Source organism: Mesoplodon densirostris, chromosome 7, assembly GCF_025265405.1.
Source record: "Mesoplodon densirostris isolate mMesDen1 chromosome 7, mMesDen1 primary haplotype, whole genome shotgun sequence".
NCBI classification, from domain to species: Eukaryota; Metazoa; Chordata; class Mammalia; order Artiodactyla; family Ziphiidae; genus Mesoplodon; species Mesoplodon densirostris.
Window position 1 is genome coordinate 17,518,574 of NC_082667.1, and position 14,794 is coordinate 17,533,367.

The following is a 14,794-nucleotide window of genomic DNA, read 5'->3' on the forward strand; positions in this document are numbered from 1 at the left end:
TGAGCCTGACTAAAGTCTTATCAATTCTGTTTATCTTTTCAAAAAACCAGCTCTTGGTTTCACTGATCTTTTCTACTGTTTTGTTTTGTCTTGTTTGGTCTCTATTTTACTTCATTTCATATCTTTACTATTTCCTAACTTCTTCTAACTTTAAGTTTTGTTTTTCTTTTTCTAATTCCTTTAGGGGATAGGTTAGGTTATTTGAGATTTTTCTTGTTTCTTGAGGTATGGCTGAATTGCTACCAACTTACCTCTTAGAACTGTTTTTGCTGTGCCCTATAGATTTTGGAAAGTTGGTTTTTTGTTTTCATTTGTCTCAAGGTATTTTCTTATTTCCTCTGACTTTTTCATTGATGCATTGGTTTTTAAGTATCATGTTGTTTAGTCTCCACGTGTTTGTGTTTTTCCCATTTTTCTTTTGTAACTGATCTCTAGTTTCATACTGTTGTGGTTGGAAAAGATGCTTGATGTAATTTCTGTCCTCTTAAATTTATTGGGAGTTGTTTTGTGGCCTAGCATGTGATCTACCTGAAAAGAATGTGTATTCTGCTGTTTTTGGATGGAATGTCCTGTAGATATCTATTAAGGCCAAGTGGTCTAACATGTCATTTAAGGCCACTGTTTCCTTATTGATTTTCTGTCTGGATGATCTGTCCACTGATGTAAGTGGGGTATTAAAGTCCCCTACTATTATTGTATTACTGTCAACCTTTAGGTCTTTTAATATTTGCTTTATATATTTAAGTGCTCCTGTATTAGGTGCATATATGTTTATTAATGCTATATCCTCTTCTTGTATTGATCCTTTTATCATTGTATAATGCCCTTCTTTGTCTTTTATTATAGACTTTGTTTTAAAGTGGAAAACACTATCTAAAGATCACAATCTGGGTACTAAGGGTGCCTACTAATACTGGGCGTCATAGATTCTAGTCTTTTCAGTAAAATAAAGCTAGGAGATGTGTAAATGTATCAATAAAATATTTCAAGAATTCTTACTAATACTTCCAATTCAAGACTAGAGATGTTTACTTATGGTCATTCTCACATTTCTATGTCCTTTCACCCATACTCAAAATTCCAGTTTTCAACATCACCAACAAAATTACTCATTTATTTTGCAATACATACACCTACAATCTCGAAAGAATAACATCAATATTATTAATACAATAGTATTACTGAAAACAGTATAAGGTTTTCTTTTGTTCTTAGGGTAAATTCCATTAGGGATGTACAGCCAAATAACTGTTTTAAAGTCACTTGGAATTCTTCCTCTTGATGTGGTTATACTACCAATGGAATGCAAAGTTAGGCTCATTTCATTTTACTTTTAATTAGGAATTCTCTTATTTAAAAATTCTTTGTAATTATGCAAAATATTTATTTGGTTCCAAAGTCAAAAAACAACAACAACAAAAAACCAATGTAGATTCAAGGAAATCTAGCTTCATTCCGTGTCTTTTCTATCCTATTTCTGTCTTCCTTCCATGGGACACCATTTAAAAATTTTTTTCAAATTCAGTCTTTCATTTTAAAATATCTTTCTATTTCTCTCTACATATAATTCCCCTCCCCACAAGTTGCTATTTTAAAAAGAGATAAATAGTAACCTAAGACATAATATTTTTCTACTGTTCTTTTTTTTATTTGCTATATCCTGGAGATTACTCCATATAAGTTTATAGAGATGGTCCTCATTCATTTTGACAGCTTCAGAAGTCTCCATTGTGTGGATGTTTACACACAATGAGCAGCCACATGGGACTTTTTATTCAATCAGCCCCCTACTACTGGGCATTTGGATTGTTTTAGTTTACTATTACAAATCAGGCTATAATCAACAGCCTTATTCACAGGTATTTTTGTCAGGTAATTTTTTTTGCCATTGTATTTTTAGGAAAGATTCCTAAAAGCAGGATTGCTGGCTGGATGGGTAAATGAATGTGTAATTTTGTTAGACATTGTCAATTTTCTCTCCATAGAGATTATTCCATTTTGCATTTCTACCAGCAGTGTATGACACTGCCAGTTTTCCCATGGTCTCACCAAGGGTATCCTATCAAACTTCTAAATTTTTGCCAATGATATGGGCAGGAAATATCTCAGTGTAATTTTGTTATTTTTTTAGCTTTTTGAGGTAGAAGCACAGATAACTATGTTTCAGTCATTTTTTTTTTAAACTAACATATCCATTTAGGGCTATAAACTTCCCTCAAGCATTGCTTTAGTTGCATCCCATAAGTTTTGATATGCCAAATCTTTATTGTCATTCATTTCAAAATATTTTCTAATTTTGCTTTCTTCACTGAACCTGAGTCATTCAGAGGTGTAGTATAATCTCACCAAAATCACTGGGAATTTTCTAACCTTTTTTTTCTGATTTTTTTTCTAGGTTAATTCCACCATGGTCAGAAAGTAAACTCTAAATTGCTTCAGTGGTTTAATATTTAATTGAGGTTTAATTTATGATTCAGCTTATGATCAATATGGTAAGTGTTCCATATTCATTTTAAAAATAAGAATATCCTCACAGTTGAATGTGGCATTATATAAATATCAGTTATGTCAAGTTTATTAGTAAGATCTTCTATATCTTAATTTTTTGTCTGCTTAGTTCTATCACCTATTAAGAGGTATGTTAAAGCCTATTTTGGTTGTGGATTCATCTGTTTCTCCTTTTACATGTCAATGTTTAATGTTTGTCTATATAATGTGAAACTATGGTATTGGTTCCATATAGATTTACAATTTTCAATATCCTGGTGGACTGACCACTTTATCATTATGAATTGTCTTTATCTGTAGTAATGCTTCTTGCCTTAAATTCCACATTGTCTGATATTAGTATAGTTACACCAGTTTCTTTTGATTAATGTTTGTATGATGTAGCTTTTTCCCATCAGTTTAATATCGACTGTTTTGTATCTTATATTAAGATGTGTTACTTTAAACAGCACACAATTGGGTTCAAGATTTTAACCTAGTCTGATAATGTTAGCATTCTAATTGGGGTACCTAGTCCTTTTATATTTATTGTGATTACTGATATATTGGGTTTATCACTATCATCTTACTATTTGTATTCTATTTCACCCACCTGTTTTATAATCCTTTGTCTTCCTTGCCTCCTTTATGAATTAATCAAATGTTTTTTATTATTCCATTTTCCCTTAATTATACTTTCTTTAACTGTTCTTTTAGTGGTTAGCCTAAAAGTATAACACACATCTTTGAATTATTACAGACAAAAAATATAAATTATTACTTTAATTTTATTACTTTCCTGAAATGTTAAAGACTAACACTTTGTCTATGTGTATTCCTGGGAAATTAATCTCATGTTAACTTTTCAGCTAAGTTGCCCTGGAAACATAATAAAGGTAGAATGTCACCCACATTACTAGGCAACATTGTTTATGGTAAAGATGATCTGACTGTAAACTGCCAGAGGACTGTGATGATCTGGTAGAAAGCGTTGAGCTTTCCCCAGTGTGACATTTCTTGTCCCTTGCTGGAACTCTTGGGCTCTAGGCCCATAGGACTGTTAAAGAGGCACTGGTTCTTACATGGGACTTGAGACTTCCAGGCAAGGGTGGTTCCCACACTCATCCATGTGGTCTCGATCCCTTATCCCTGAGCTGTCAATTGGGAGGGTTGGAGCAGAGAACAGTCCCCAAGACTGCTGCCAGAGAGCTATGGGGACTCCTGGAGAAATACATGAAAAGCTGCCCTGCTGGCCTGCTGTATGTCCTGTTCTATATCCTCCTGAGTGAAGGCAAGACAGGTGCCCTACTGAGGTGTGCAAGTATGAAATTTCTATCGAGCTGGTCTTAAAACCACAAACAGTGGGCACTGCAGAGCAGCAGCAGCAATGAAACAGACTTTCATATCCTTGGTTCAATATGGCCAAGGCACCAGGACACAAAGGGAATGGAGAGGAAGATGCTGATAAGACTGAAGCCTCAGTGGGGGCCAACTTTCCCAGTCTGATGGCAGAAGCTTGACATTGTGTGACAGTGGATAAAGCTTCCCCTTGTAGGAATGGATGAAAGCTGGAGATAAACTTATGCCGAGAGAAAATGCCCCTCTGTCCATGAAATGGAGCTGACCAGAAACCTAGTTGCAAATGGGCTGACTGGCAAGAATGATATTGCCTTGGTGTAGTTGATGCATTTGAGCCAAAGTAGGCACTGATGCCTGACAGGGGGCGGGGAGGAGACAAGCACATGAGCTTAAGACTCCATGTTTGTAACTAGGTCTGGATCAGAAAAGGAGGTGGAGCAGCTTGGCTCTGACGGAAGTTGGGTTGGCTGTAGATCTAACCAGCACAAAGTAGTGCCCACAAGCCACCACCTGAAGACCTGGGGAGACAAAAATGGGAGAACTATTTCTGCACTAGCCCACAAGGTCAAACAGGACAACGTGGCAACCTGGCATACAAACCGGTTGCGGGGGCAATGGTGGCAGCATGGTGTGCATCTGGGGCCAGAGGTGAGACCTCTGCAGAGGCTACCACGTGTGGAGAGTAACCTCAGCTGCAACCTGGGCAGCTTTCTGAGGGTTCTGATAGTGCATAATGATTTAACCCTAAAATGGAGTCTGACCAATGTCATCTGCTGACACTTAGTGATAATTATGGTAATGCAAACTAAAAACTCCCTAAAGAGACAACTACAGATGGGCTTTTCAAGAAATGATACAGGATAATGACTGAGTATTTTAAAAGTTGAAGCAGAGAGGATATGGAGATCCTTGCTCTTTTCTGAAAGGTAAATGGGAAAGGGGTGCTTCCGTTTTGTTATCACTGCCATTTTCTAAGTGTGGTCCTCAGATCAGCAGCATCACTCAGTATCAGCTGTGAACTTATTAGAAATGTAAATTCTCAAGCCCGGCCCTAGACCTACTAAATCAGTAAGTCCTGTCATAGAAGCCTAGCAATCTGTTTTAACAAGTCCTCCAGGTGACTGTGGTGTACCCTAAAGTCTGAGAACTACTGTACTAAAGTTAATAACTCAAGGTCATGGAGGTCAGTCTGTGAGCCTACAATGGAAACTGATGTTGGATTACCTTCTAGCCCTATTTCCCTGAAGACCTAATAAAGGGGGAATGTTAGCTGTCACTAGGCAAGACAGCTTACAGTAAAAATGGCCTTGGTTGGTAAACTGTATCTGGACTGATAAGACTGGGAAAAAACTATAAACACCAGGTAGAAAGCTTGGAGCCTCTAAGTGCTACGGTTCTTGTAGCTAGCCATGTCCCTTTCTAGCACTCTATGCCCATATGATTATTACAAAAGATACTGGATCTCATATGGAACTTGGAGCATCTAAGCCAGGGTAGTTCCCACATTTAATCATTTGATTTGCTCCCAAGCACGTGAACAGTCACTTGGCAGGAAAGACGGGTGGGCAGAGAATGGTCCCTGGCCTAAGTGAGTGCTCATTCTGGAGGTATATGCCTGATGCTGCTGTAGTGTCCTAGCCCCTTATCCTTCTGGGTGAAGCCCACGCTAAGTGAGGCCAATTACATGAGTGTGAAATGTCTAACTGGACCTGAGACCATCTACGGTGATCAATGCAATTCCTTTCTGCCTTTTGTATTGCTGTTGTCATGAACTGTAACCTCAGAAGACACTACTTATTATTTTGTATTGTCATACTCATTTACATATACTCTAATATTTTCTCTTTATGTTGCTCTTCGCTCTTTCTTGTATTTCTGAGTTTCTACCTGGAATAGTTTTCCTTCTGCCTGAAAAAATCCCTTTAGTGATTTTTAATGCAAGTCTGTTGATAATATTTATCTTTCAGTTTCTTGTGGTCTAAAACCGTTATCTAAACTTCATTAAAAAATTCAAGATATAATTTAAATACAGAGAAATGCTCAGACCTTAGGTATAACATTCCGTTTTGACTATTGCTTAAAGACACAGAAAACTTCCAACACTCCAGAAAGTCCTTTCAAGTTGCTTCCCAGTCAACTGCTTCCCCCCACAAAGCAATCACTGTTCTGATTTCTATCACCATAGGTTAGTTTTGCCTGTTCTAGAATTTCATATAGTTGGGATCATACACTATACACTTTTTTTGTGTCCAACGACTTTTATTAGCATAATATTTTTGAGATTCATCAATATGGATATAGGGTCCTTCTTGCAGAATAGTATCCAGTGTATAAATATAACACTGTTTATCCCTTCTTCTACTGATGGGCATCTGTTTCCATATTTTTGGCTGTTACGAATAAATCTGCTGTGAACATTTTTTAACAAGTATTTTGTGGACATAGTTTTCATATCTCTTTGATAAATACCTAGCAGTAAAATTACTGGGTCATATATGCTTAACTTTTTCATAGACTACCAGACTGTCTTCCAAAATGACTGTACCATTTTATACTCTCACCAGCAATGTATCAGAGTTCTGGTTTCTCCGTATCATCTTGAACATTTGTATCATCAATCTTTTTCATTTTAGCCCTTCTAACTCTCATAATGTTTCTTGCTTCAAAGTTTTTTTTTTAAAAGAGTGTAGCTATATCTGCTTTTTTTATTGTTTGCATGGTATATTATTTTCCATCTTTGTACTTTCAACCCTTCTGTATCCTAATATTTGAAGAATTTCTCTTATAAGCAGCATATAGTTGGATTTAAAAAAATCCATTCTATACAAAATGCTTAAATTATAAATCTTTTTTGTAGTTAACTACTGATATACTTTATTTACTATTTTACTATTTGTGTTCTATTTTTATGTGACTTTACCTTTCACAGTTTTCTTTGGATTAGTCAAATGTTTCACATTACTCCATTTTCCTTCCACTGAATTATATTTTAAAACCATTTTTAGTAGTTAGCCTAGAGCTTAAAACATACATTCTCACTTATTACAGTCCAATGCAAATTATTTCTTTTACTACTTGGCCGATACCAACTAAACCTTAGAACTTTTAAACTCCATTTATTTCCCTCTCATCATTTATGTTACTGTTACCATGAATTTCAGTTATATATAAAGGTGAAGCTCCTCAGGGCAGTACAGTTATCATTTTGTACAATTACTCTTCATTTATATTTTCTTTCCAGTGTTCTTCTTTCCCTCTGGCATGTCCATATTTCTATATGGGATCATTTTTCTAAGAACTCCCTTTAATTTTTATTTCAGTGCAGGCCTATTGATGCCAAAGTCTCTGAATTTTATCAGTTTAAACACATTTTTATTTCACCTTAATTTTTGAATAGTATTTTTGCTGTTATAGAATTTTAGGCTTGCAGTTTTCTTCTTTAGTACTTTAAAGATGTCATTACATTGGCTTCTAGTTTCCATCATTTCCATTGAGAAGCTGTCAGTTTTATTGTTGCTCCTTTTAAAGGCACTGCGGTGGATAAAAGATAGGCCATAGTCTTTGCACTGCCAGTAGGTGGAGGATATTTCCCCTGCCCTGGGACTTTGCTTTGACAGAGTGAAGGGGTGAAAGTGGTGCTGTTCCACCTCTGTGCATGGACTCTAAGCTTCTGCTTTCACCCTCTTTTTTTTTTTTTTTTTTTTTTTTTTTTTTTTGCGGTACGCGGGCCTCTCACTGTTGTGGCCTCCCCCGTTGCGGAGCACAGGCTCCGGATGCGCAGGCCCAGCGGCCATGGCTCACGGGCCCAGCCGCTCCGCGGCATATGGGATCCTCCCAGACCGGGGCACGAACCCGTATCCCCTGCATCGGCAGGCGGACTCTTAACCACTGCGCCACCAGGGAGGCCCTGCTTTCACCCTCTTGGAGCCCCGAGTCACCAGGTAAAAAGGTCCAGCTTCTCTGCTAGAGAGACTACTTGGAGAGAGACGATATCCAACTGTGTCCCAGCTATTCCAATCGCTCCAGCCTTCTTTGGCAGCCAGCCCCAGTTGGGTCTCCACATGTCTATAGTTCCATGAATGATTCCAAATCAGATCAGAAGACGGTCCAGCTCAGGTTGTAGAATCTTGAGCAAATAATAGTTTTGTTTTAAGCCAGTAAATCCTGGCATGATTTATTAGGCAAAAAGATAACTGAAAATAGTATTTGGCATCAAGAACGGAGTGTGGCCACAACAGAAACTTAAAGCATGTGACATAAGTCTGGGGAACGGGTTGAGGACACTAGCCGAAGGAGCAGCAACAAGACCATTAATGAAGGTTGGAAGAGCACTGGGGATACTGTTACTGGACCCTGGAGAAGCAGCATTATAATCTATTGATAAAACAAATAGTGAGGCTGTATCTTGGAATATAGGAAAATACCTAACAAAGCTGTGGATCTGGCTAGGAAGACCTCTAGGAAGAGCGCTGAAAGTGACAAATGTTTTTTTAAAAATCACCTATAATTTTTTTAGGTATTAAAAGAGAGAGGAGACCTAAACAAGGAACTGTGCAGTTTTCAAGCAGAATTTAGAGAAAATGCTTCCAACCTGGGACTTGCAGGGTTAGAAAATGAAACTTTCTCAATTGCCAGCTTCTCTAGTCAGCACAAGGTTCAGACAAAAAGTCAAATCCAGGTGCTACCAGTAAAACTATGGCCTCAGGATTAAGATCAAATCAAAAGCACGGCAGAAAGATACTTTTTGTTACTACCACCTCAGAAAGATGTGAGTCTAGATTTAAGCCTCAGAGACTCTCCGTTAGACCAAAGGTATCTAAGAATCTTAAAGGTATTGTGTCCTGGACTCATGTTCAAAGGAGACAGGGGCCTTCTTGAAGAGATCTGTGGGTGTGGCTTTTGTCTGATGGGATGGCTTATAATTTGAAAGTCCACAAAGTTTTTCTATGAAGTTGTGCCAGGGATAGAGACAGGCAGCAGGCTGAGTAAGTTATTCAGCTACAAATACAGGACACTCCTAAGGAAAAGGAAAGACAGCTCAGAGAGAAGAGCTGAAAGCTGAGAAACAGATTAGGAAACCAACCCCAGGGAACCAAAACAGGCCCTATTCAAGGAATATATCCTTGGGCTTCCTTGGTGGTGCAGTGGTTAAGAATCTGCCTGCCAATGCAGGGGACACAGGTTAGAGCCCTGGTCTGGGAAGATCCCACACGCCGCGGAGCAACTAAGCCTGTGCGCCACAACTACTAGCCTGCGCTCTAGAGCCCACGAATCACAACTACTGAAGCCTGCGTGCCTAGAGCCCGTGCTCTGCAACAAGAGAAGCCACCGCAATGAGAAGACTGTGCACTGCAATGAAGAGTAGCCCCCACTCGCCGTAACTAGAGAAAACCTCTCACAGCAATGAAGACCCAAAGCAGCAATAAATAAATAAATAAATAAATAAATAAATAAAAAAGGAATATATCCTACTCTGGAACTGGGGGAACCGGTGACATATGGCCAGATGAATTTCAGAATACCTATGGAATAGTGATTGCTGAGTGCCTTCCACTTCCTCTCTTTTAAACTGATGCGATTATCCTATCCCTACCTACTAGAAGTGGAGTTGACCCTTTTAATCACTACTTTATGTTACCTCTTCAATATCATTATAATAATAAAGTGGAGAGATTCTTAACCATAAAATAATTAAATTAAAATTTAAAAACTTCCTTTTTATACAAATATCACACAGAGGCAAGTGAACAGTCTTAGAGACTCTTAATTATATTTTCTGTAGGCTGTATGAAAACATAGTTTTGCAAATATTTTTCATGATTTCAAAGAAAAAAAGATATTTCAAGATGCGATTCCCACCCACCATCCAAAATACCAAATATTCTTTATCACCAAAAAAGGAACACTTGACTTATTTCCCATACCTAGATTCCATAGTTCACAGTAGCATCACCTGAATATATCCACGCCGAACCAAAACAGAGAAAACTGACCATGTAAAGTTTAAGCACAGAAGGTAAACAAAGCAGCAAAAAAGAATACTAACCGATTGATGGAAAAAGTAATGGAAAAGTGATTGAAACATTTCACGTCATCCCTTCGGTACCAAGTATTAAGTAACTAACAGAACAGGTTAGAGCCACATAGTGGCAAATAATCTGGAAAAGTTAGAAAGTGGGCAATCGTTTAGAGCTTTCCTACAGAGTGACTTACCTTTTCCAAAACTTTGGCAATTCGGGTGCCAATTTGTTCAAGTGACTGTTGTGGATATTGGTCTTTGCCAAGATTTTGCAATACCTGGTGTAGGGAGGAAGATGGTAGATTAGAGGAATGAAAATGAGCTGAGGTCTGGTGACACTGCTGACGCTGAGTTGGGCGCGTTACCACAGGTGCAGACTGCTTCTCTGGGTTACCTGCTGCGGTCCTGTTGGCAAAGCGTTTTGTGGAAGATACACTGAAGGCCATTTTACCATCCCTTCAGCCTTCCCTCACTTAACAAGAATTATGGACATGTAAAACACATTCATTATAGTACTATAGAATACAGAGTGAATAAAGACAATAAAAAGCACTTGTAGGGGCCTCCCTGGTGGCGCAAGTGGTTGAGAGTCCGCCTGCCGATGCAGGGGATACGGGTTCGTGCCCCGGTCTGGGAGGATCCCATATGCCGCGGAGCGGCTGGGCCCGTGAGCCATGGCCACTGAGCCTGCGCGTCCGGAGCCTGTGCTCCGCAACGGGGGAGGCCACAACAGTGAGAGGCCCGCATACCGCAAAAAAAAAAAAAAAAAAAAAGCACTTGTAATCCTGCCACCCAGACACAACCACTGTTGATATCTCTTATGTATCTTTCAGATATTTTTCTATGTACACATATATTATTTCTCTCACGGACTGTATACCATGGGATCACACTGTAAACTATCACCTACATTTTCACATAATATATTCTAAAAATTTCTTCATGCCAATACATATATTTCTACTACATCTTTCTTAATGGCTCTCATTGTATACTGTCTCACATCTATACCAAAACTTATTTAACAAATCCTCTACTTCTTTAACATGCCTCTACTGTGGCATGTTTTCCAATTATTCTTCTAGGTATATGCTGGGTCTGTCCTCTTTCCCTTCCTTCTTAAGAATGTCGGTAGGAGGATTAACTGCCCCAAATATTTCTCACGAAGAGCCTCTGTCTGATGGCAAGCAGAATGCTACCCACCTCGAGGAATAAACCAGAATTAAAATTTCCTGGTCATAAAAATAAGCACAAGCTCAGTCACAGGGCCTGAAAGAAATTAGGCTTGGCCTAAAGCCACCTAGATGACAGCCATCTGAAAATAGGCAAAAAAATATGGCCTGGCTGCTTGTGCTTTCTGCTCTCAGTTGCATCATGACTGTGGGGCTAAAAACTACAGAGAGGCTGAATAAAGCCGAGCACTCACCTCTGTTAACTGGCTCTCGCCCGTGTAATGTAGGCTGGCTCGGTTGGAAACCCCCTGCAAGTGGTCCAGGGTGTGCATGCTCGTGGGGAGATTGCCATTGCAAACAGGTTCCATCGCTGGCTGCTGTATTGGAGTGACAAAGTCTATGTGTTCTGTGATGCTGAAAAATGGAGAGGACCACCTTAGCCATGGAAAAATTGAGTGGGTGGGGAGAAAGAGTATTAATAATCAGCTGACCATAACTTCAACATATTATTAGAAGTGTCTGGAACCAAAGAATCTCACAATGGAAGACACTTCAGAAGTTATTTAGTCTGATCTCTCATTTTACAGGTACAAGGACTCCAGTGCCTGGTAATGACCATCTGTTGAATGTATGAATAGACATCGTACCCCGGGTCAAAGCAGCAGTGTTGGGATCTGAGTCTTGAACTCAGTATTTTCTCAGTCTCCCCAAGCTGCCTCCTTTCTATGCACCGTGATGTCTGATTTCCTTACTGCTGCTTGGCCACTTTTTCTCACTGGGGAGGCTTTAAGCCACCTCTTCTAGGACTTCTTCCAGGGTACAGATAGTGATAAATACCCACAGGTGGTTCCTATCTTTCACTTTCGCTCTATACACAGAAGCACACTTGTCCCCACAGAAAAAGTTACCTGAAGTTTAGAGAGTAAATGTTATACAGATCCAGCTATTCACCGTATCTATGTATAAGATATAAGTACTTCCCTTCATGGTTCCAAAGGGGTCATTTTCCTGCTACAGACAGGCTAAATGTTATACCCTATCATATATATATCATATATACTGAGGTGGCAAATTGGCACTGCCGAATTTTGTTATAGCTACTTAAAAAGTTTAACACATATTATGCAAACATTCATTCATTCATTCTTTATTCACAGCCTATTACATGTCCGATATCAGGGTTATAATAATTAACAAAACATACCCAGTTCCCACAGTTATGATGCTCATAGTCTTGTGATAGTCAGTTATTACAGATGTGATGAGTTGTAAAAGATAAAAACACAGTGCAATGTCAGTTTACTACAGGAGGGTATATATTTCCTCCATGCTGATGGAGGAAGGAGGTGGTTAATGAAGGACTTCCTGCGGAAGAGATTTAAGTGGAGACCAGAAGGAGGAGTATGAATTAACCAGGAAGGGAGAAGGCGCTGAGAACACCAGCACAGGCAAAGGAGATACCACATGTGAAGGGAGGGAACGGGGAGGGCAGAGCTGAAGATGGAAAGACATGCAGGGAGCAAATCATGAAGGGCTCTGTGGGCCACTGTGAACAGCGATATTTATAAGTTATTAGAGTATTTTAAGAATTATTTGACTTATATTTGAGGAATAATGCTGAGTACTGTGGACAGAATGGACTGAAGAGATGCAAGAATGAATAAACCAAGAGGACCAGCTAGGAGGCTACTGAATGAATCTAAGTGGAGATGACGGTACTCTGGTTTAAGGAGGCCACAATAGGGATGAAGAAAAGCAGGTGGTTTTGAAAAATATTCAAAAGTTCTGGGAGTAGAGCAGTCTGACTAGGAGTGATTGTAAAATAAGAGGGCTTAGTGGTAAGTCTTGGGGAACTCCAATGCTTAAAAGGTAGAAAAGGGGCCAACAAAAGAGACTGAGCATCCAGGGAGGAAAAAGCAGCTGTAAGAGAGGCAACCTTGCTTGCCTGTGTCCCGGTAGGTGCTTGTAAATCTGGATTTGCTCTGGCTCCCTTTGTAAGCACACGATGTCAGGGAGGTTTTGTGCTTTGATTGAGAGAGATGCAGTCTTTAATTCAAACTAAGTAAGTTAGCTGTGACTTCTAGATAGCTTAGAAAGTATGGGTGAAGGCACTGAGAAGGGGGCACATCGACTGTTTCAGTACAATGGGCTGAGTCCAACTGTGGTATCCTCTGAACCACCAACCCTAGAGAGGATGACTCTTCTAGTAGCTGTTGACAAAGAAGGGCAGCCATGAGGTCAGCTGGGGCCCATTGGGATCACTGGGCACAAATGCCATAAAGGAGGGAGAGGTTTAAGATACTCACTCAATGTTTTTTGAAGAAACTGCAAGCCAGGTACTCACGATGGCCGTCAGCTCTACCCAGCGGAGTTTGAGGCACTCATCCGGGCTGGGCCATCCCAGACTCTGGTAGTCACGCTTTTTTCCTGGAAGGAAAGTATGTCATCAATCGACCCGACTGCAAAGGAACAGAACGTATAGTGTCTTATGCCCTGGTGATTACTGCATCCAGATTGGTGTATTGGAGGTGCCAGTCATTCTTTTAGTCTAGAATTTCTACCACCTAGAGAACTAACTAAAATCTTGTCATTCACAGCTATGGGAATAACAATCATCTTTGAGTAAAGCCTTGTTTTCAAAAACAGATGATGAAGTAAAAATAAATGTGCCCTTCACTGGATTTAAGACTGAGATAAGGGTCAAAATACTGTTCAATGTTAACATTTTACCAAACTTAATTTTTACCTTTCTATTGCTTTCTATTCAAAATCAATACATTTTGATTTTATAGAGACAACTCTAAGTCAGGAGAAACATATATCTCTAAAGCAGGGTTTCTTAAGCTGGTACTATTGACATTGTGAGAGCTGTCCTGTGCACTGGAGGATGTGTGGTAGCATCCCTGGCCTCTACCCAACAGATGTCAGCAGCACCCTCCCTGATATACGACAACCAAAAATGTCTCCAGATACTGTCAAATGTTCCCTGGGAGGGCGAAGTCACTCCTGGTAGAGAACCCCTGCTGTAAAGAAAAGCAGTAGGATAGAGAATAATGATGATAATGAAAGGTTATCATTTATTTCCAGAGCACTTACCATGTGTTCAGGTCCTGTGCTAAGGGCTTTATATCTGTAACCTCATGAGGCAGATTTTAATCCTCATTTCTCAGATGAGAAAACAGAGGCTCAGAGAAATCAAGTGACTTGCCCAGGGTCACCTGGCTACTAGGTGGCAGAAATGGGATTCAGATCCAGGTCTGTTTGACTCTAACGTGCACATTCCCAATCATGTTATTTAAAGCTTTACTGGGCTTTTAAAGCTCTGTTTATGGTACCCTTCAAAGGTACTATCTATGTAGGCCCTTTACTTAAATCAAGTCCCCAAGAAAAGAGCAGAATTAAGTCCTATCTGGGAAGGATTCTTCTGAAGAAATTCGATTGGAATGGACAGGAAGGAGAACTTCGGTTCTGTATAGCTCTTTTTATACTGTAGGAATTTACCAACAATAGAAAACTGTTTAAGACACAGGCAGGGCTTTAGATTTAGATTTTAATAGAATAGAAGAAAACAATTTGGAAGAGTTTCAAATGAACCCTGTTTAAATTAATAAGTTAAAGAATTGAACAGGTTTCACAATAAAGCTTATTTTTCTTTTATGTTTAAGAAATTCACTTGAAAAATGTTTATTGAGCATCCGTTATAAGAGACTGGGAACTGTGTTAAGACACTAGGGATACAGAGAGGAATAATAAAAGG

General features: G+C 39.3%; 1 protein-coding gene across 2 annotated transcripts in view; it reads right to left on the bottom strand.

Annotated features, from left to right (window-relative positions):
• The window catches only part of TTC17 (tetratricopeptide repeat domain 17), a 154,656-nt gene that overhangs the window by 26,683 nt on the left and 113,179 nt on the right, over window positions 1-14,794 (bottom strand). For both annotated transcript variants that reach the window (XM_060104675.1, XM_060104674.1), the window contains exons 20-22: window positions 13,344-13,464; window positions 11,292-11,451; window positions 10,060-10,143 (exon numbers count right to left, since the gene is read on the bottom strand). In XM_060104675.1, the coding sequence (XP_059960658.1) occupies window positions 10,060-10,143; window positions 11,292-11,451; window positions 13,344-13,464 (365 nt within the window). The remainder of the gene's footprint in view (window positions 1-10,059; window positions 10,144-11,291; window positions 11,452-13,343; window positions 13,465-14,794) is intronic.